The sequence below is a fragment of the Sylvia atricapilla genome, chromosome 1, assembly GCF_009819655.1.
Source record: "Sylvia atricapilla isolate bSylAtr1 chromosome 1, bSylAtr1.pri, whole genome shotgun sequence".
In the NCBI taxonomy this organism is placed as follows: Eukaryota; Metazoa; Chordata; class Aves; order Passeriformes; family Sylviidae; genus Sylvia; species Sylvia atricapilla.
Window position 1 is genome coordinate 101,174,658 of NC_089140.1, and position 22,275 is coordinate 101,196,932.

Genomic DNA, 22,275 nt, shown 5'->3' on the forward strand with positions numbered 1-22,275 from the left:
TTTTTGTTGTGGTAAAATTCTCTTGGCTCATAAAGATGCATTTGATACGATGCATTTGATACAATGCACGGTAGTTACAAAAGCACTGAATGACATCAAAGGACATATGACTGAACAAAACATTTCCTGAGAATGATATAGCAGAGTTCTGCTCTACAGCCATCTGCAAATTGCTTGAATTTAACAATGCTGCATTGTTTATTAAAATACTATCTAAGGAAAAAAAAGGCAGCATTTCTTTGGTTGTTTTCAGGGTGTGATCTCTCAGTTGTTACTCTCCTTCTCAAACCAACAAGTAACACTTCACAGCTTCAGAAATGGGAATTTTAAAGATCCACGGTGGCTAGTGTTGATTGAAAGGATTATTTATTTAAAATAGTCAAATAATTCAAAGAAAGAAAACCCTTTTCTGTGCAGACAAATAATATCACCTGTGCGAAGCTAGCCATTTTAATATCCCAGTGGAAAAAACCCTTTAGTTTTCATAATTATGATACAGAGGAAAATTGTTTTCCAAATTGAGCAGAAGGCATTTACTTAGAAACAGCAACTACTAGGGGAAAAAAGCTACTATGGTTTAGCAGTAACAAGAAAATCACTCAGTTGCCATCAATTCCTTCACTGCAAAACAAGTGTCCTTCAGCCAGTAATTTTATTCATGACATGCTTCCTTTCTCTCTGTCCATTTTTCTCTATTCATCTCATTCAGGAATCCCAAATTGTCCTGGAACTTCTACGTGCAGCTTCCAGCTGAGACTTCTCCATGCACTGAAAGGCAGAGCTTCAGAAGGTACCATCCAGCCCTCTGAACAACACGCAGCAATCAATACCAGCCCCTCTCAGGACAACTTAAAAACACTTCTGACACACATGCCAGATCAGATCTCTCCCCCCAGATTGCTCCTTTCTGTACATTCCATATAGCTTCCTTTCCCATAAGAGATCCATAACTTTAAAAAATTTTCTAGGTCACACTGGACTTGGAAGTTCTATCCCTAAGATACTAAAAGAAAAAAAATAATCTCAATTAAAATCTACTACAGGACTGCTGTTAGGATTCTGATGGTCTGATACATGGAAGCTTAGCAGTTTTTAAAGAAGTGATATAATATAAACTAATTATACTTAGTTTAAATTGCATTGTTCCTTATTTTAGAAAGGACAATGTGACACATCCTAAACTTAGACAAAAACACATCTGTGGGGAAACAGACACTGTCCATGTGTCAGCCCAGCCTACCAGGAGACTCAACAAAGGTACTTAAGGGCTTCCATGGTCTTCCTGCCATTACTCAGCTATGAGATGACCTGATCACACAGCCTCTTGGTTGTGGGGTTTTGTTTTTTGTCCTGTCAAGAACTTCCCACTTCAGACTGTTTTGGCTGTAGGACCTTAAGACTTAATCACTCAAGGGTAAGATTTGAAACCCCCCTGACCAGTGAAACCAAAGTGATGTTATGTGTGGTACTTACCCAATGGTAGGGCTAATATTATGATCAAGTGGTCCTGGACAAACCGACAAACGATGCTCGATTTCCCAACCCCAGTATCCTGAAAATCAAAGAAACCAGAACAGCAAGTCAGGAAGTCATATCCAGGAGACCCTAGATGCCAATACTTCACTTGATTTGGTTTCAAGAATTAATATTTGACTCTTTCTTCTTGTCCTGTGGCAAGTGGGGCACATTACACATTTCAGAAGAAAAGTGAGGACACGGCTTATCCTTTCAAAACATCAGCATTGTGAGTAAATCTCCCTGGCCCTCTTCCCAGGACTCCCTTGTCTCCAAGCCCTTTATTTTATTGATTTTATTTATATTCCTATTGCAAGGACTGCAGCCCATCCAGCATAGCCATTTACTTGTACAAGCAAACCCTGTGCTTTCCAACACATGGCGCATTACACAGCAGAGCCAGAGAAACAATTTCATTCAGGCCTGTTGCACAGCCTGTCCAAGCAAGCTTCCAAAACAGACTAAAATCACCACATCTTACTGTCATTCTGACAGCACTGACTTAGTAGAAATAACCTTTTCATGGCATGACAAACTAGCCCACTTAGTGAAAACTTTGCAGAGGCTGTGGGTGGTTTTGAAAAGGTAGGATCATGGATCAAAGGTAGGAGCCATGAAAGATCTGGATCCTCAGAAATGTGCAGCTTACCCTGCACATGCCACGTTAGAGGTCTCCAATGCATTACTTTAAAGGCAACACACCTACTTCCTACACCGCAATGTGGCAGGCTGATTCCATTTGCAGGAACAGTCTTTTCTTTTTCTTTTTTTTTTTTTTTTTTTTAACACACCCAATCAGTGGGGAAAAATAACAGCAGTACAATACTGGAATAAAATTCAAAGTAACCTGAAGGGGCAGGAAAAAACTTGAAATTATGCAGAAATATTATTTAAGCATTTAATATAAAACAACTTCCCTAAAATGCAACATTTTTCAGTTTGCCCAAAGCCTTGGATGGTAGGTAGAACTTAAATTATACAGGTAATTATCAAGGAAGAGGAATAACATTATTGCTATGTCTTCCCCAGAATTGCAAAGAGCCTCCTTAGAGACAAAAAGAATGCCAGGAAATCGATACTGACCTTTCCAAGACATTAACAATGACAGCCCAGGGTCCAATCTAACTCATTAAACAGTCAATGGAAAGTTTTCTATTAATTTCATGGAAGTGATTGCAGAACTACCAGATTGCACCTGGTAACTCCATTGTATTCACAGCTTAAGATGACTGATTTACACAACACTCATGAAAAATGCCAAGATAAGACAATACAGTTTGTTAACAACACAACACACATAAATATATATTTAAAAAATAGAAAAGCAGCTTTTGCCCACACACAACTACATATTAAAAATAGCACTTCTGCCTCTTCTATAATCATTTTGCAATGTTATCTTCTTTTGAATAAGAAAAAGAATGCCTGTATTTACATTTCCTTTCACCATGCCTACATGAAATTGTATTGTCACACCAGCCTTTATAGACAGCACTTATTAGAAAACCATCATTTAAACTCTCATATTTAATTCAAAGCTGTCTTTAGTCAGCTTAAAAGCCATATAAATGCTCATGTTACACAGACAGTTGTTATCTACTCTGTTCAATCAATAGGAAAAGAAGATCAAAGAGAGGAGCAGTGTTTAAAAACACCCCTGTAGCCTTTGATCAATAGCAGTAACACATCCTGTTACTATTCCCAAATTTTACCTTCATTATCATTCCAGCTGTATCGCTGTATAATTACTACACCAGGATGGCAGAACACGCTAACAAAAATAAAATAAAGAAACCCCTCTGCCCTGAAATTGAGGATCTCATTATTTTTCCAGATTTTAAATGGTGTAGACAAACTAGAATTACCACCCACTGGTTGCAAGGAATTACATTTCCCTCTTGTGGGAACAGCGTTTCTGCCATCATGTTCGAAACTAGACTCCAGTGACCCAAAGATGCTTCAGTTTCATCTGCTTCCTCCAGCTCCTCTGACAGGTCACTCAGAATGGCAACTGCAATTACAAGAGGAGCCGGGCTCTCTGGCAGGGACATGATATCCACAAGCATGGATTAAAGCTTAGCTCATTTTCCTGGAACCTCTTCATCTTTCAGTTCACGCCTCTTACGAATGCTTCATGATAACATTAGAAGGACCTTTCAAAGTTTCTATTGCTTCCACATCTCACAGTGAGCACAGTTAAGCATATGCCAGGCACACCAACAGCCCTCCAGAAGCTTAAAGGCGTTCTTACACTTTGCTCCTGGGGTTGCTGGCACTACCAAGAGGGCTAAATATCACCCCTCGAGTAACTGCAGTGAAACCAGTGGACTTGGACCATAAGTGAACCTGTTTCTAGGACAAGCACTGCTGCAGCCAGTGGCTGGTGCTTTCCAGGAGCCAGGCAATTTATTGCACCAGGGGGGTTCAGTTGAAACAAGGCACTCTCAGCTTCCCTTTTGCTGCCTGGAGGATGCAAAGCACCGTCTACCAGAGTATAATTAGAGCACAGAGGGGAAGGAAGTAAAATAGAAAAAGCTTCCTGCTTAAGGCAGTGATTATCATTCCATCATGGGATTTAAAACGACTTAGACAGTGTTCAGTCCACGTTACTGAAAACTGTAATGACACCCATCAATCAAGACATTCACCTGCCGGAAAGCAAAGCAAACCATGGCATATGAACATTTTTCATCAACTTGAAAACAGCTAATGAGACCTTAACTTTTACTGACAACAGGGAACTATCTTTCAAGTCTCTCACAGAAGACAAGGAAAGCAGAGTTGTTGTTTCAAAGAAGTAGAAAAAAGGTTTGCTTCTCAGCAGTGCATTGATATTAAATCTCCTTGCTAAGGCTGCATAAACCTTTCATGCAACCATCTGCTTTGTACTTTACTATAAGGTTTTTCTCTACACAAACCTATTTTTCTAACATCTGATGGGGATGATCTCTCTTGTTTTGCTCTTTTTTCTTCAAAGGATTATAGCAGATTTATCAGGCCACATGCCTGGGTAACATTCAGGCATACAGATTTATTTTTCCAATTCTCAAAGTTCTGCTATTACATCCTCTAATCTGTTTTCCTGTTTTGTTTTACCTGATGTTGGTGTACACATATGATCAAACACACACAAAGGTACAACATCTTGGCTTATGCAAAAGGTCCCGGTGGCACTGAGCAGAGTGGATGGGACGAGTTTCAGACACTGAGAACATGCCCTCAGGAGTTAGGTTGCACTTCAAGAAACAGATCCTACAAGTCTTTGGGAAAAATCCTCATTCCCCTTCAGCTTCAGCACTATAGTCATTGACTCATCACGATCAAGAGCATACTAATCCAGGAAAGAAGTGGCAAGAAATGAATAAATATAAAAATAATATTTGTGAATCAAAGTGCTCATGAGTCACTCCAGGAACCAACAGTGGGTATCTCTTTTTCCCTTTTCTTCTTCGTAAGCCTCCTAGCACGCTTACAAAATACCAGTTATAAACCACATTGTAACGAGATAAGCAAAGTGGGCGGGGTAGGGAGGAAGGAAAGAAGCAGAAATGTAATTCACAGTAACTGAGCCACTATTAGTTTGCCAGGATAAATAGCTACAACTTCAGAATCTCCTCTGGTCAGCAAAATGAATTCAAAAATCTGAAACTGTATCAGATGCTTCTGATAAATAGAAGGACCCAATACAAGTATGACTAACGCCAGATTTTTACTCTTTAACCCCTGAAAACACATTCTCTGTTCTTTCAAAATCCCTTACCAGCAGATTTAGGTGTGAGGATTTTAAGAGCACCAGAATGGAAAGCAGAATGCCACAGAAAACAGTGCTTCCACCCACACTCCTGCTCCAGGGAACCACCCCACTTGGCTCTCATTACTCCTAAGGAGATGAGACTGTATTTCAAGCTAGCAGCATTACAGGATGCTGGCAACTCATTTGCAGGCAAACAACAGAGCTGCTGACTTCTTCTGGCTGATTTGCAGCAGCTTACAGGGAGATAAAAAAAAATAAAGCAGAAAAAACATGAGCAATATATTAAAAAAAAAGAAAACCATTTTCCCATTACAAATAGGCATTTGGTATATTCCTCTGTCTATAGTTCCAAACACATTTATCCCAGCAGAAAAACCTAATGCAGAAAAATTTAGTTCTTTAATTTAAATCTTGATGTCTCATTTATATCTTTGCATACATAGGGCCTGGTCCTTCAAGCACTTTTGCAGGTTGGAGGCAGCTATAGTACCATGTAAACACGTCCCTGATTAGGCTGTCAGTCTGTAGCCCTGAATTTATAATAGCATTTAATAGATTGAGGGTCAAGCCCTCTTGTGCTGAGTAAACTAATCTCTTCATGCAATTATTTTTTTTTACATCTGAAAATGGAATAAATGTTGGATTCACAAAAAAATCCACGCATATCATGACTGAAGACTAAACAGCAGCCCTATAATAATGCACACTGCTGCAAAAGCTTTTGTAGTCCCAACTATGCAGTCTTTCTTTGCTATGTTAACACACAGGGCTTCCTAAGTATGTGTCAAATTAGGTAGACCACTTAAAAATCCATTATGGCTCCAGGATTTTGAAAATACAAACAAAACAGAACACTAGACAGCACTTCACGTGAGGAAACGGCACCCTAAGAATGAGCGCACTGAAGAAACTGCCTTCTGTCCTTCCACTTGCAAAGTAAGGAAAAAAGAAGAAAAAAATAACATCTGGCTTGTAACCACCACAGATCTCATGACTAACTTCCCATTTCATCTTTAAAGGAAGGTTGAAACACCCTGGAGACAGGCACCACAAAAATCTGCATTAAGAAGCAATGGAGAACTGACCTTCATAGAAATAAGGATCCCACATATAGCTCCTTCAGAAGGAAGTTTTCTCATCAGCTTGGACAAAGCCAGGAATCAATCAAATTTACAATCTGAATTTGTAAAAATGTTTTAAAGTTAAAATATCTGTCCCTTCAAAACATTCCTCACAATAACTAAGAGTCATTGAGATACCAGCTACAGACAGGTCTCATTAAATCTGACAGGGTTTAACATGAGTTAGTTCTTACAGATCGGAAGCAGAATGAGCCCTAGCGAGCTGGAGGGTATTAATACTAAGTGCTCAAAAATCCCCAGGCAAAGAAGATGTTATTTCAGTAATAATATGAGAAACATTTGGACCTGACAAGTCTTTATCCTTTCCCACAAGCCAGAAACTGATCCCACCGCTCATGTGGCTTCCATCAAATTCAGCAGGACTTCCTTGCACCTCACAGCAGGAATGCATCTGCTCCTCAGAGCCCATTTCTGCCCAAAAACTGAGCTGCCAACCACACTAGCTTGAGCAAAGGCACCACAAGCATTTGGTGGCTGAACCCTTCCTCTGAGGATCCCTGATCAAGACAAAAAGAGCACAACCAATGGAGTCAGGGTTAACTTAGTGTAACCCTCAGGAAGTCTTCCATGGCAAAGCTTTTTCATCAGGCATAGAGCTGGAACTACAAAGCTGCTCACACTGATGGAACTCAGGGTTTCAGCCAGAGAGCAGTACCACAACCTACCAGCAAGCTGCTTTGAAGCTTTCTCCAGACAGGTTAACATTAAAAAGTGCAACTTAGTGAATGCACCAGAAACATCTGTGGTCACATTTATCTCTAACCTCTCAGTATACCTTTCATTGAGATAATAGCACCTTCTGTCTTCCTTCAGGAGGGAAAAAAAAAAAAAAAAAAAAAAAAAAAAAAAAAAAAAAAAAAACCAAACTTGATGAATACAGATTTGGGGTGCAGTCAAAAAGCTGTCCCACTCTGCTGGAAGAGGATCTGTTCAGAGAGGAAGCTGGCTGCTCTTCATTGTTAAGAGAAGCAACAATTCCTGGCTCCCTGTTACATATTCACACCACCAGACACTCTTGGCTTATTCATCCCTAACTGAAAAACAGCAAAGGAGCCAGCTTATGCTCAAGAATTCCCAAGTTAGAGTCCACTCTTTGTAACACTGATTTGATTCCTGCAAGTGCTAGTGCAGAGAGGAAGGAGAGGTCCTTCTCTTGCTCAGAGCAGAGCTTTCACTGTTGAAGCATTAAAGATGTGCAGATGAAAACACTTGAATCAGTATGAAGTTACCAAAAAGGAGAAAACTGTCCTTTATTATCAATGCATTTGGTATTTTAAATACCAAAGCCAGGCACTGAAAGCCTTTGCAACTGGCCAGGCAAACCTGAGGCAGAAAGACAGAATTTAAACTTTAGGGGATGAAAAATAATCAATGAGTCACACAAAAATACAAATGCAGAGAGACCATTCATTCCAGTAGCTCTGTAAAGCACAGCTGGTTTTGACTTGGCAAAGCAGCTTCTGCACATTTAAAGAGCTCTTCTCTCCACTGTCAGAATTGGCCACGCTTTTGTTTTTGATTTACAGTTGAATCACCCTGGCCCATTCCCATCACCCTCAGCAGGACTTTGATGGAATCTGAAAATTCACAGCAGTGTAATCGCATCTCAGGGCTGCTAAATGGTTTGCATTTCATTAGCTATCATCAAACAAATTGCAGGGCTCTAAAGTATCGCTGGGCTTTAGCAGAAATGTAAGCTCAGCTCTGGTCAAGCCTGGTATCCAGGAGGAATGTCACTCCTCAGGCAAGGTCTGGCACGCAGCACTGAGATACCCAACCTGCATCTTGAATGCTCTCAGGGTTGCCAGTTCTTAACCCAAAGGCACATGACATGGGAAGGCTGAGTACAGGATTACGGCTGTCTTTTAAATTCTAGTGGAGGTAAAAAAGCAACAAGCTGAAAAATAAATTAAAGCTTTGCAATTTGCAGCCTGCCTCTGCATTAGTCCTCTATGCCCGCCTTTAACATTTTAATCATTACTCAAATGATCAAATGCAGGTAGCATTGCAATACTTTCCATGTCTTACTAATCCAGTTACAGCTGCTCTGGAAGGCTGTGACAGGCAGCTTGAAGAGCATCTGAAACTGCCTTTGGATTTTTATCAACTGTGTGAACATACAAGGAAGAGTTATGCACAACAGATTCCTGATCACAGTTTCCAAGGGCAGTATTTTAATCCAAGAATTACTCTACCCAATAAACTTTTTGCTAACCTTAAACACATCCTTCGCCATTCCCTGTGTTTGGGTATCGCTTTCAGTTGTCTGAAAACACTGCTGTAAGGAAAAATACCTTGCAGGAGACTGAGGTTCGGAGACACCCCTGGGACTGAATTGAATCTGCCAAGTGTCAGGCTTGTCCCAGGGAAAATGAAGAGCCATGCACTGCTAAGTGGTGTCTAGGAGGAAGTGCAAAAAAGCTTCTCGCCTTTATTCAGTTTTTCCATCTGCAAGATGTATCAAGTGAGCAAAGCTATCACTGCATAACTGCACGGATGAAAATACAAGAGCAGCTTTTAGACTCACACGCTGACTCTCAACTGCTTCACCAACACAAACTGCCCGAGGCTTCAGCCTGAACCAAAGGAATGCAGGTACATGTGCTCTGGAGCTTCACTTCTGCAGTCAAAAGATGCACGTCTCATTCAGGACACTAATGATTTCTCTAAATTCTAAATTAAAAGTTTTGGCCTTATACCACCAGTGATCTTCAAGGAATTTCTGCAAAGATCTGGGAGATACTCATCTGCAAAGCAGATTTTTGAAAGGGAAGAACTAGGACCAGAGTTGGCTCCCAGAAGTGTCATTTTGCAATCATGCACTTTCCTGAGTGAAGGGTACTTGTCAAATGAAAAACACTCACATTGAATATTGGAACCCAGTTGCCCACAATCCCAGCACAAACACATGGATCTCACTGCAACTATTTGGAGAGGGAGGATGGCCACCACTGGCCTTCTCTGGTGGGTTTACCCTGGCTGGATTCTGCAGCGTCCCACTTCAGAAGGAACCACCAGAGTTCTTCTGGTCATCTGTCCCTGTGTGAACTTTACACGAACATCCCTGTTTGCATTTCCCTTTGTTGCATTCCCTTCTTTAAACTCATAATATATGGTAGCAAAGGTATCCTTTAAGTCAGTTGATATTCCCACTAAGTTAGGATGACCTCTGCCAACTCCCACACAGTCAAAAACCCTACACATCATTTCTAATTGCTTTCAGGCCAACATTGCTGTCGCAGAGCACAAATTAGCTACAGAATCAGACTTTTTCCTTTGGACCACATTAGAATTATATTAATTCCCTCTACCCATAAAAGTGCAGCACTTGTTCTCCCACAATCAGGTCAGTCCTGTTTCATCAGAATGCAATCCCTCCTCCTAGTGCTGCAAGGACTGCATTTGGCACGGGAATTCTTGGCTCTGTTGTTCTCAGCTCACTAGCTGTTATATGAAAATAGTTATTTGATTTTACCTTGTAACAGCATTATGGGGATGTAAAACAGTAATAGTTGTAAAGCATTCAGACAGTACAGTAACAAAGAGCTATTTAAGTGCTTTAAGAGATAGTCAAGCACTGAGTTTATTTGTTTGGTATTTATATGCATCTTCAATACCACCTGTATATTTCTACTGGCTGTTTTAAAACTGAAAAACATTTACCAGTCAGGGCTTAATGTATCTGGCTTCCTGTGGTGGGCTAATGCTGCCTGGAAACCAGATGCCCACCAAAGCCATCCTATCACTCCCCTCCTCAGCTGGGCAGGGGAGAAAAAATCTAACAAAAAACCTGTGGATTGAAATAAGGACAGGGAGAGATCACTCACCAACTACTACCAGAGGCAAAATAGACTCAAATTGGAGAAAATAAATTAATTTATTGCCAATCAAGTCAAAGTGGGATGATGAAAAATGAAAATTAAATCTTAGAACACCTCTGCCCCACTCTTCCCTTCTTCCTGAGAGCAACTTTACTCCAAATTTCTCTACCTGCTCCTCATGAGAGCATTGTCTCTGCCCCTCACTCCTCTCTATGGGGAAGACTCCTCACATTCTTCCTCTGCTTACACCTGAGTCCTTCCCCTGGAGTGCAGCTCTTCACAAACTGCTCCAGCACAGTCTCTTCCATGGGGTGCAGTCCTTCAGGCACAGACAGCTCCAGTGTGGGTCCCCCAGGGAGTCACAAGTTGGGCCAGGAAAGTTATTCCAGTGTGGGCTCCTCTTTTCATGGGTCCACAGGTCCTGACAGGAGCCTGCTCCTGCATGGATTTTCCATGTGGTCACAGTTTCCCTCAGGCATCCACCTTTTCCAAAATGGTCCCCTCCACAGGCTGCAGGAGGGTCTCTGCTCCGCCATGGATGTCCATGGGCTGAAGGGAGACAGCTGCCTCACCATGGGCTGCACCCAGGCTCCAGGGGAATCTCAGCTCCAGAGCCTGGAGTACCTCTCCTCCACTGACCCTGCTGTCTGCAGGGTTGTTGCTCTCACATATACTTACTCCTCCCTCTGTCTGCAATCTTCTCTTGTGCAGTAGTTTTTTTCCATTTCTCAGCCATGTTATCTCAGTGTCACTACCACCATCACTGATGGGCTCAGCCTTGGCCGGTGTTAAGTCCATCTTGGAGCCAGCTGGCATGGCTCTGTAGGACACCAGGGAAGCTGCTGGCAGCTTCTGACAGAAGCCACCCCTGGAGCCCCCCCTCCACTACCAAAGCCTTGCCATGGAAACCCAATACATCTCTGAATGGAAAACACCATCTGATCCCTCTCCTTGGTTTGTTTTCCTCCAGTCCAAATCCATTTGCAAAATGTGTACAGTGACCAACTGTCTGCTTCAACCTCACAGCTGAAGGGAGTCTACAGCCCTGTCCACTTCTGTTCCCAAGCCAAAGCCAAATGCCTGCTGCCTTACCAGTTTTGGCACCCCTACCTGTGTGATTATTCAGCACGTGGTTTCCTTCCACACACATCCTGTGGAATTAAACTCAGGCCTGCATAGCTGCTCCAGTATCTGTCATACCTGGAGTCAGAGAATGCAGTCCAACTGGTCCTTACGATGGCTTCTTTGGAGTTAGCAAGTTTATTCATAGTCTTAGGCTCCTTGCTCTCCACCAGATCCCAGCCCAGTAATCTTTCAGAGATAACAAAAATCCCTAACGTCGAAGTTTCAAATACACCTTCTTTAATATTTTGCTACGTCCTTTTCTCTCTTATAGACAAAGAAGAGTATTTCCATCCCTCCCTCACTCAGACTGCAATATTAATTACAATCTCTTCAACTATCTACTTCTGTCAAAGACATACCCAGAGATCACAAGCAACACCAAACTATAGAGTACAAAATCAAGCACTGATGGCCAAAAGCATTTTGTCATCCTACCAAAGCAATGTGCCTGGCCAGAGATAAGCCAGACTGAAGAGCAGCTAATGTCTGTATCATAGCTAATGCAGCAAAAAATTCACTTTGGCTGAGACACTGATATATCCATGCATCTAATATTATATAAAACCAAAGACTTTTCTAGAGTGTTTCCAAGATAATTGGCATTATTCTGCTATCATCACTAGGGCTGCAATCCCAAGCCATTCATGCTGAGTTGATGTCATGGAGAACTGTAGCTGCAGCCTTAAGGATCCCAGAATCATAGAAAGGGACCTCCAAGATCATCTACCTCCAACCCACCCACCATGGTGAGGGACATCTTTCAACAGACCAGGTTACCCAGTGCTCCATCCAGCCTGGCCTTGAACATTTCCAGAGACAGGGCATCCACGACTCTGGGCAACCTGTTCCTGTGCCTCACCACCCTCACAGCAAAAAGTGTCCTCTTAATATCTAATCCAAACCTACTATCTTTTTATTTGAATCCATTCATCCTTGCTCTGCCATCGCATGCCCTTGTAAAATGTCCCTCTCCACGTTTCTCGTAGGCTCCCTTCAGGTACTGGAAGGCCACTCAGAAGCCTTCTCTTCTCTTCTCTTCTCTTCTCTTCTCTTCTCTTCTCTTCTCTTCTCTTCTCTTCCTCTTCTCTTCTCTTCTCTTCTCTTCCTCTTCTCTTCTCTTCTCTTCTCTTCTCTTCTCTTCCTTCTCTTCTCTTCTCTTCTCTCTTCTCTTCTCTTCTCCTTCTCTTCTCCTTTAACTCTTCTTCCCTTTCTCTTCCCTTCTCTTCTCTTCTCTTCTCTTCTCTTCTCTTCTCTTCTCTTCTCTTCTCTTCTCTTCTCTTCTCTTCTCTTCTCTTCTCTTCTCTTCTCTTCCCTTCTCTTCTCTTCCCTTCTCTTCCCTTCTCTTCCCTTCTCTTCCCTTCTCTTCTCTTCTCTTCCCTTCTCTTCTCTTCTCTTCCCTTCTCTTCCCCTCTCTTCTCATTCTCTCAGCCTTCTGTTGAACAGGAGATGCTCCATCGCTGTGGTCATCTTGGTGGCCTCCTCTGCACTCTCTCCAACAGGTGCATGTCCTTCCTGTGCTGGGAACCCCAGAGGTGGATGCAGCACTGCAGGTGGGGTCTGACCACAGCAAAGCAGAGGGACAGAACCCTCTCCCTGCTGGCCACACTGCTTTTGATGCAGCCCAGGATGTATTTGGCTTTCTGGGCTGCAAGCTCACATTGACAGCTCATGCTCAGCCTCTCATCCAGCAGAATCCTCAGGTCCTTCTCAGCAGGGCTGCTCTCTATCTGTTCATGCCCCAGCCTGGTGTGATACTCATTGCCCCAGCAAACTATTCCACGTGTCTGCTGCTCATTACTCTTCCAGGACTTCGAAATCGTGCTGCTCTTGTGAAGCTGGTACAAGAATATAAAGTGATCTTTATTTATGAGACAAGCGGCTGTGGAGTGATAGAGACAACAGAGCTATTCTTCAGGAGTAAAATTAAAGATGCAGCAAACCTACCTCTGCTTTGCAATTTTCAGAGCTCACCTACTCTGGTAAAAAAAAAAAAAAAAAAAAAAAAAAAAAAAAAAAACAACAACAACAACAACAACCAAACAAAAACCAACCCAAAATCCAAATTCATATTCCTATTCTACTATTTATGCTTAATCACTGCATCTTATCATACAAAGTGCAAGTTAACCACAGCGCTATGCTACCACGAGCATGGACAGCAAAGATAACAGCCTTTCATTGTTGATAATATTATTTAGAAACTGCTTCCATACATCAAATTTCCAGCTAATTCTCTGTGTCTTTTCTTACAACCTTCCTTCCCCTTTGCACACAAGTTATCAAATTCAGAACAGCAGCTGAACTGCCAAGAGAAATGGAGGATTTTAAATTGAAATCAAAGAGCAGAATCTCAATCAATTTCTTATGCCCTTGACAGTATGTGCTATGGGCGGCTGTAGAGAGAAAATTGCTTAGCCTGGTGAAAAGGAAGAAGGAACTTGGTGTTTATTTGCATTCCTTCAGCTCAAATTGTGGTTTTGGGGGGCACTGGCTATTCATTTAGGATGCTCAACTCCATGTTTTGAACTGCCTCTACAGTTTCAAGTAGGAGCATGATCTCTATAAAAAACCAGCTGCAAATAAGGTGACATCAATCTGGCTGGCTAACAAGATGCGAGGATGAAAAGAGAAAGAGGAGGAGCACCTTTGAAAGGTTCACACACACACAAGTTTCCTTTGGAATAGCAGCACATGCCAATGAACAAGCAAAAATTCCTCCCACTGAATTGCATGGGGGACCCAACCGTACAAAGACTGAGGATACCCTTAATGAGACTTGCTAATGCTTCACACGACAGTGAAGCAGCTTTTGAGTACAACAGGGTGCTCACAAACTGCGCAGCAGCAGCCCAGCCTTTGGGGGACCTCACTGTCACACAAGGCACTGGCTGAGTAAGGCACAGGAAACAACTCTGCGTCAATAAAACTGACTCACGACTGAACCCGTGGCAAGGAGCAAGACCCCTGGCACTGTCTGAGCCAGCCAAGACAGCCCCAGCACAAACCCGACCACCGCTGAACCCTCTGCCAGGGCTGCGCTGCGGCGCAAGGGAGGGCATTTCACTGGGCAATAGCACCACCTGGTGACTCCCGGGACCACGGGATCCGGGCACACCCGGCCACGCTGAGATCCAAGGAGGAAGGGACGCTGACTAAAGTGCTCGAGTGAGTTCGGAGCCAAAAGCCTGGGTAAGGAGGGAAAGAGGACAGCAGGATGAACTTACAAGAGCTAGAAAGGTGAGACAGACTGAGAGGGGAAGAAGAGTGCCTGAGCACCTTCCTGTGGAATCACTCCTGCTGCTGGTACCACCTTGAGAAGCCCTCTGTGGCAATGGGTAGTGTGAACGTGGCAAAGGCAGCTTCAAAGGAATGCCCCTATCCCACAATTAACTTACTGTACTAATGAACAAATTAAGGAAACCCCACAAAACCCCACCCAAACCTGCACAGTATCAACAATGTTGTATGCCATCGAGGGGAAATTTTTGGATAAATTTTTAGGAGACTATAGCTGTGGGACTTCGTGGAGTTACTGTCATCCAAACAAGAACCGTACCTCTAATTGCCTTTTACTGACCTCTGGATCATAGGATCTTCCTGACCATGGTATAACACCGACCAGCAGATAAACCCACTAAACCTGCCCTGACAGGTGCCTTGTAAATGGTAAGAAAATGTTACAGAATTACAGAATGATTTGGGATGAAAGAGACCTTAAAGATCATCTAGCTCCATCCCCCTTGCCATGGACAGGGACACCTTCCACTAGATCAAGTTGCTCAAAGTCCCATCCAGCTTGTTCCTGAACACTCAGACATTCACAGCTTCCCTTGGGGACCTCAAACCATGGCATGCTCTCCTACCTATTGACATCTCCCTGCTGCCAGCTTGCTGATTTCCCATCTGGGCTCCGCCACAGACACTTAAGTATGACCTCTCCAATGTTCACCATTTCATTTTTCAGGTGAGGATGAGAACTGGGCCGTGGTTTACCATGGGTCACACTCCCCAAACCAGTGAAACAGGAACTAAAAGCAAACTTCACAGATCTCTCCAGCAAGTCAAACCTCAAACAGGAGGAGCTAAATAACACTAAAAGTATTTAAATTGCAAGTACTGCTTTAATATCTGTGCAATTTTATTAATAGTAATACCTGGATTTTGGCAATCCCGATGGTCAGAATTCATTTTCTAGACAAATCTGGGAGACCTTAACATCTGCATACTGCCATCCCTTTCCTACCCACTCTATCTCAAAACACACATGCAGTCACAAAAATCCACTTGATGTAATCCTCCTGCAGAGCAATTCCTATTTAAAGATACAGTAAAAAAATGTGTGAATGGTATCTACTTAGAAATCCTCATAATTGTCCCTGAAGTTGAAAAATTAGGTAAGGAAGTAACATACAAGTCACTATACCTCACATTGTCAGTGATAACAAGTATTGATTGCAGGGGGTTTATCTCTGTTGGCCATATGCACACACACCAGTATAACAATTTGGTTAAACATCCCTCATCACCATTGTGCAATGCAGTGATCAGAGAAACTAAATTTAGTTTTCAGACTACATGCATAAATAACCTGTGGTTTTCACAGTTAAGCAAACGCATTAAGCAACAGCATCCTGACAAATGTTGTTTTCAAGTACAACTTGCCAGCAAAAAATGGGATAAACAATTCTGTGTAGTTCTTTCCAAACCAAATTCTTTTCCTAAGTGAACCTTCCCCACATATATTGTAACAGCTGCAATTTTCAAAATGCTGGTACGATGAAGAGATAATCTTTGACTTGAATTGCTGTTTGACACAAGTTGCCGTTCATACTCCAATACCTCTTTTCATTGTCAAATCCTATCATTAGGGGTCATGATTTAGAAATACAGGCTTGTTAGTGCCACATAGTAAATATGAAAACAAAATCATTTCTATCCTTGTCCCAGCATAGAAGATATTAAAAATCTTCCAACCAGTCTGAAATTGATAATCCAATCCAAACACTACAATTTCACATTGCAGATTGCCGACAAGCGCCAACAGTAGTTTTCTTTTATTAAATGAAGGCAGTGGCTCTTACACAACCAACAATAAGCCCATCAACCAAGAGCATTTGACAAAATGGCTCTTGTGTTCAGCTTGCTATTTCACTAGTATAAAAATTGTCCAGCAATTGCCTGGAAAACTGTAAAAGGGTTCAATTACCTTCAAATTTGTCCATCCAAGCTCAATAAGCCCTATTAAATTCAATGTTTAGAAATACTCATCCCAATTTGTAACTGTCCCACCTGCAACTTGCTATTGCATTTCATACCAGAGAAGAAGAGAAAAGCCACATAAATTTTAAGTTCCAGCTGAAACACTAGCTGAAAACTTCAGTCCTGGAGACAAGAAAGCCCAATCCCTTCTCCCCTGCAGCAACAGAGAGGAAGAAGACAGTTTCAGGGGGCAGCTATAAAAACTAACATTTCCTCTAACAAACAGGAACCAGCCTCATGGCCACTAAACTTTGCTTCAAATTGGCAGAGCCCTGGTACAGAGTATGTCCCCTACCAACAACAAGAAGCAAAAAACTTTTCCTCTGGTCTCTACCGGCCAAAGGCAGCTGTACACCATTAGCCTTGAGCAGATCAGGAAACACCACAAGGGTGGGACAGAAACTAAAGATTCCCAAGGGTGGGACAGCAACTAAGGATTCCATACCTGGATTTATTACCAGAAACTCTGCCTCTGCTTATCAGTTCCTTTTAGATGATACAACAACATCCAAAATCAGCAGCCCCTGGTGACCAACTAAGGTGTGAGCTGGTGTCCTTCATTAGCAGCCTAAAGGCTGTCCAGCTGCTAACAGCACCCTCTTTAAGCAAGCTGCTTTTACAATTTGCCAGTCTTTGGAAATCTGCCTCCATCAGCCTTCCAGACACAAAAAACAAGAGTCTTCTCCAGGGGGTTTTGGGAAGGGGACAAGTTGAGAGTTTCTGAAATTTGCCATTATTTGTTATTTACAATTAACTGCAAATTACATGTAGATACTACACATCTTTGTGCACATTAGGTGGCAACATGAAGGAGAGGCCTAAAATCCTTGAAACTGGGGGTTTTCATTTCCTGGATTTATGTGAAAGACTGGAAATAGACAATCAGAAGTTTGCTTAAACCTAAATCTGTGTTATGAAATGTTTCACCCAACTGTTAGGTTTAATGAACCTCAATTAGTAGTGATTTCATATTCATTCCACCTATTGTCTGGATGTAAAGTTTTCCCTAAGACAGCAGACATCATCACTTATTTTAAACAGCATCATATAAAGACCCACCTGGTGCTTTCCCCTCTATCACTCATGCAAGTAAACAGAAGAGATAACAGCAAGCACGGTATAATAAAACCCAGGGCTGAGTTTTTTATCTGGGGATTTACTGTGTGCTGCTGTGAAGTTACTGAATGTAAAGCTATCTGCACCAAACAGGCTCATAAAGGGGAGAAATTATCAGCGCAAAGCTGTAGCCCTTAAGCAGTTGACTTCTTGAATGTGTTCATCTCCCATTGATTCCATCAGGAATGAAACTGCAGCAACTTCTAAAAGCCGGTAAAACTAGAGCCATGGAATTCAACTTTTTAGGGAAAGGCCCTTAAGGAAAGCTAGGTTTTGTTGCTCTTACTGTTAAGGCACCTTCTTCTCTCCATCACAAAAAATAACTAGGAAATCAGTATCTAACTTACAAGTGACTTACAGAAGGAAGTTTTTATTAACCTGGTCATTTTTTCTCATCTTCACTCAAAATCTGGAAACCAGAAATGACCAAGAGTGTACAGACTTTGCGAATCTTAACTGAAAACATGCTGGGAGCATTTCAAACAGCATGCTAAACCAGGGAATTTAGTACATTTAAGGACATCTCCTCGAAGGAGAAAGGGGTAGAAGAGTGCATTTCATCTTTCCCACCAAAGTAAGAAAAGCCACACAGAAGGTACTGAGGAGTCACCCTCGAGACAGAGTGTCTGGATACTGAACACTTCCAGTGTCACAGCCTGAGTGTTTGGGACTACATGGAACTAACTCCAGAGCTCCCACAGATCCCAGACACGGCAGAACAATAGGCACAAGGACTGAGGAAGACATCTCAACTGGCCAATGAGATCCTACCAAAGCTTCACTGTGTCACATCTGTGGCAGTGCTTTTGACTAGTTGAGAGATACAGCTGGATTTAAAGCAATGCAAACAGCAATTCTGCAGGCTCCATTGGCCAAAAGCATTTCGAAACACAAATGAAACAGCACTAAGACAAAGTCAGGGTTTTAAAATAATTTAAAAGGAAACTGAAGGCTAAAACCAAGTGAGAGGCTGGAGGGTTTTTTTCAACCCGTGTTAATATTTCTACCACCTTTTGTTGGTTTGCTCTGTCTAGCTTTCTGTTTTATTATCCCCAGTTTCTCTTTCCCTTGCTCCTGACTTTACTCCTCTGTGTTACTCATTCCCTCTCACCAGTCCCCCTACAATGCTCCCGCATGTCCTCCCTTGGTCTCAGTTACAGTACTCCACCTCCTCCCTTAGTCTCTGTTCCTCTAAATCTCCTCTACACCAGCTTCTACATCTCTTTTTCTACTGATCTGCACATCCTTGCAAGTGTTCAAGGCCCTGAGCAATGTAGTCTACAGGAACATGATCTTTAGGGTCCCTTCCAACCCAAACCATTCTTTGGTCATAAACTATTCCAGAAGAACTTTTTAGGCTGCAGGGCTACCACTCTCCTCCAGACAATCTTTTTAAATCTGGATTTATGGTGTCAAAGGTTCGCTTTCTCTCTGCCTTTTTCCCCAGCAGCCTAAAGGAAAAGAACAAACCTAGCCATATGATAGGTAGATCTCAGCTACTCTATCTGGCTTGAATGTCAAATGACAGCAATCACTCATGAGCTGTATTATCTCCAATACTTAATTTACCTAAACGTTTTATCCTATTCTCCATATTTAGCTGTGCATTAAAGCATATGCTGAGCTTTAAGCATGGGATTCAATTTAGCCCATGCAGCAAAGGCTGAAGGATGTACCCTGATACTCTGCTGGAGAGGGATTACCCTAATGCTCAGAATCAAACATATGCTTAAGGATGCTGCTCAGATTAGGGTTCCAGTAACATAATCTCAAATCAAATTTATGTTATCAGGTTTTATCCAGCTGCCATTTTTGTCACATAAAACAAGCCCCAACTGTCTGTCTAATGTCCTGGCATGCAGTTCTTCTCTTCAAGCACACTCTTCAGGAAAAAAACAAACAAAAGGAAAAAAATAAACAAAATCCAAGGTAAAAAAATAAACATCAAAAGACAGAACAATCGATTCTGAAGACTCTTCACATAAACTACACTCTGCTGCTGGAGTCATAACACTTGAAGAAAAGGTTTAATTCCCTCACTGACATTCAACCAAATCAACACAAAAATGAAGTTCAACCTTTCTTGGATTTTTCACAAGAGCAGTAAACATTTAGAAAAGAAAACTGCTGGTGTAAGAGATAATGTAGAAAAAAAGCCCATGTTTGCAGAACATTCACGAAATTAATATCCTAAAAGGAAGCTTGTCTACACAGTATTGAAAAGGTTGAAGTCAGCATGGACTATGCACTATGAATGACTTCTGGGCTAAAAGTGGTTGGAGGCTTCCTGTTCATATCAGCTTTAAGAAGGTATATTTCAAATGTTGACATTATGATTCTTAAAATAGGCACTTAAATACTTCTATTTAGTATGCAAAGGAAAAAAAAAAAAGACAATAGGCTTCCTATTCAAGAAAGAACATATTCCCTTTCTCATTTCCTAATCCCTCCAGGAATTAAGCCCTCCAGGAATTAATCAACTGTGAGATTCATCCAGCCACAAAGTGGAAGTGCACCCTTAGAGGCTTACAGTGGTGTGTATCAGTCAGTGAGAGGTTCACTTTCTTGGTAGTTTGGGTTTTTTTTTTTTTTTTATTAGCAGAGACTGCCTAAAGCAAACAAAATTAGTATTTCCTTCCACAGACAGTAGAAGATGCTCAAAATGGAAATTGTGACTGTACGTTTACCAACACCTCAAATATTTCAGTTGTAATACGCTTCTAAATCCTAAATGATTGAACATAGTGACAACCCCCTTAAATCAAGTAGCTAAAAATTGAAGTTTCAAGAATTAAGATGATCCTTGGTGTGACACCACACCACATTCAAGGAAATGCTCTTTTCAGTCAGTCTTTGGCAAGTCTGGTGATTCCCAGTAAAGCTTCTCTCTGTTGGCACACACCAGATTGTTGACCTAAGGATTCTTTTTTGACACTGAATTCCCTCAGAGCAAGAAATTGATAGATCTGGAGAATTTACACAATAGCCGTACCTGAGATGAACTATCAGTTACCAATAACAAGCATAAGATAGAGAAGGTTAAAGCTATTTCAGTTGTATCCCACAGGTCATCAATGAGCATGGAAGGAGCTGCAAGTGACTTCAGACTCATCCTGTTACCCAGAATCACAGCTTTGCTGATGAACCATGAGATCCTAGCAACACTTAAGTTTTGTTTGCTGCAGAATTAAAAGGGCTCAAAATTTAATTTTTTTTTTCAGAATTAAACCCACGTTAGGAATCTCTTGTAACTCATTTTGCCTCTGTAGACAGGTTTGAGAGGAAAGGAGAATCTGCTTTAGAGAGCCCCTAACTGTAGGTGAATTCCTGTAAGAGCTTGATATTTATAATTTACAGTTTTTTATAGTCCCCTGCAGGGACTTTAGTCCCCTGACGGTCCAAACCAGGACACCCAATGACGTCTGCAGCATCCTGTCACTCTGCTGACAAAGGAGGAAACAATAACTCAGGGACACAAAGTATTTAGTGGCTGGATTTCATGCACATGCACTTCCACATGTTGCCCAAATAAGAACATACCCTGGCCAAAACAAAAAGTGAAAAACCATAATGCCTCTTCCCTCTCCTGCAAAAAATATAAAACCCATGCACTAAGCAGCATTTCTGTTTAAAAATATCCGGGCGAAAATAAAAAGCGTTTGTTCCACTGCCTGTTGTTCAGCTTTCAGCTCAGCCCTGCAAGGCCAGAGACCGTAAATCAACCACTGGCATGTGCTTACACAAGGCTGTGCTCCCAGTTGGCCTCCCATCCACCTCCGCTGGCGGCTTTCTAAAGCTTGGATTTGTCTTTTGGCAGTGGTGCTCCAAACGGCGAGCATTCACGGAAAGGGTGAACAAGATGTTTCAGAAGAAAACTAAAATGTGTCCCTTTCCTGGCATCTTACAAACTGGGATGGAACTTAAAATATTTCCATTCACCTTGACCTTGACACCACTACCCGGCCTCTACAAGGTATGTAGGGAGAAGAAGAAAAACAACTCTGTAAGAATACAAACATCTTTTATTTTGGTTTACTTTGGAAGCATGTGTCCCAGGGCAGCTCCAGACATCTTCTGGTGAGGGGCTGGAGAACTATATTCACATGAGCTGCCCCTGGCTACATTCAGGAGCTAGTGGGGGACATGACAAGGAGCAAAGCACTGAAGGCTTGCTCTGCCTCTCTAAAAAGCACAGGATGATCCAACTCATCAGCACGGTGATCTAACCCATAGGTGTGATTAGCACTGGAGGGAGGTAAGACTTGGAGGTAGCTTGTGGGTAGACGAACTCTACCCAGCTTCCCACTCCTTTCCCAACCCTCTTGGAAGGGTTACCTCTAACCATGTGTTGGGCACTTGGCTGGCCCCAGGCACATCCTGAGAAAAATATGAGTGGAGGAAGCTCCAGACCTCTGGGTGGAGACTACAGCTCCACAACCAGCCCCACATCACTGGAGGCTGGCAAGCCACCGAAGCTGAGGAGAAATTCTTGCCCTGCACTCAGTTTTCTGAGGCAGCACCTGAACTGTGGGGAAGGTGGGGA

General features: G+C 42.2%; 1 protein-coding gene across 1 annotated transcript in view; it reads right to left on the bottom strand.

The window, feature by feature from the left end:
- RAB31 (RAB31, member RAS oncogene family) overlaps nt 1-22,275 on the bottom strand; it is a 61,795-nt gene that overhangs the window by 32,537 nt on the left and 6,983 nt on the right. The window contains 2 exon segments of the mRNA XM_066341030.1: nt 1,474-1,501; nt 1,504-1,552. Of these exon segments, the coding sequence (XP_066197127.1) occupies nt 1,474-1,501; nt 1,504-1,552 (77 nt within the window).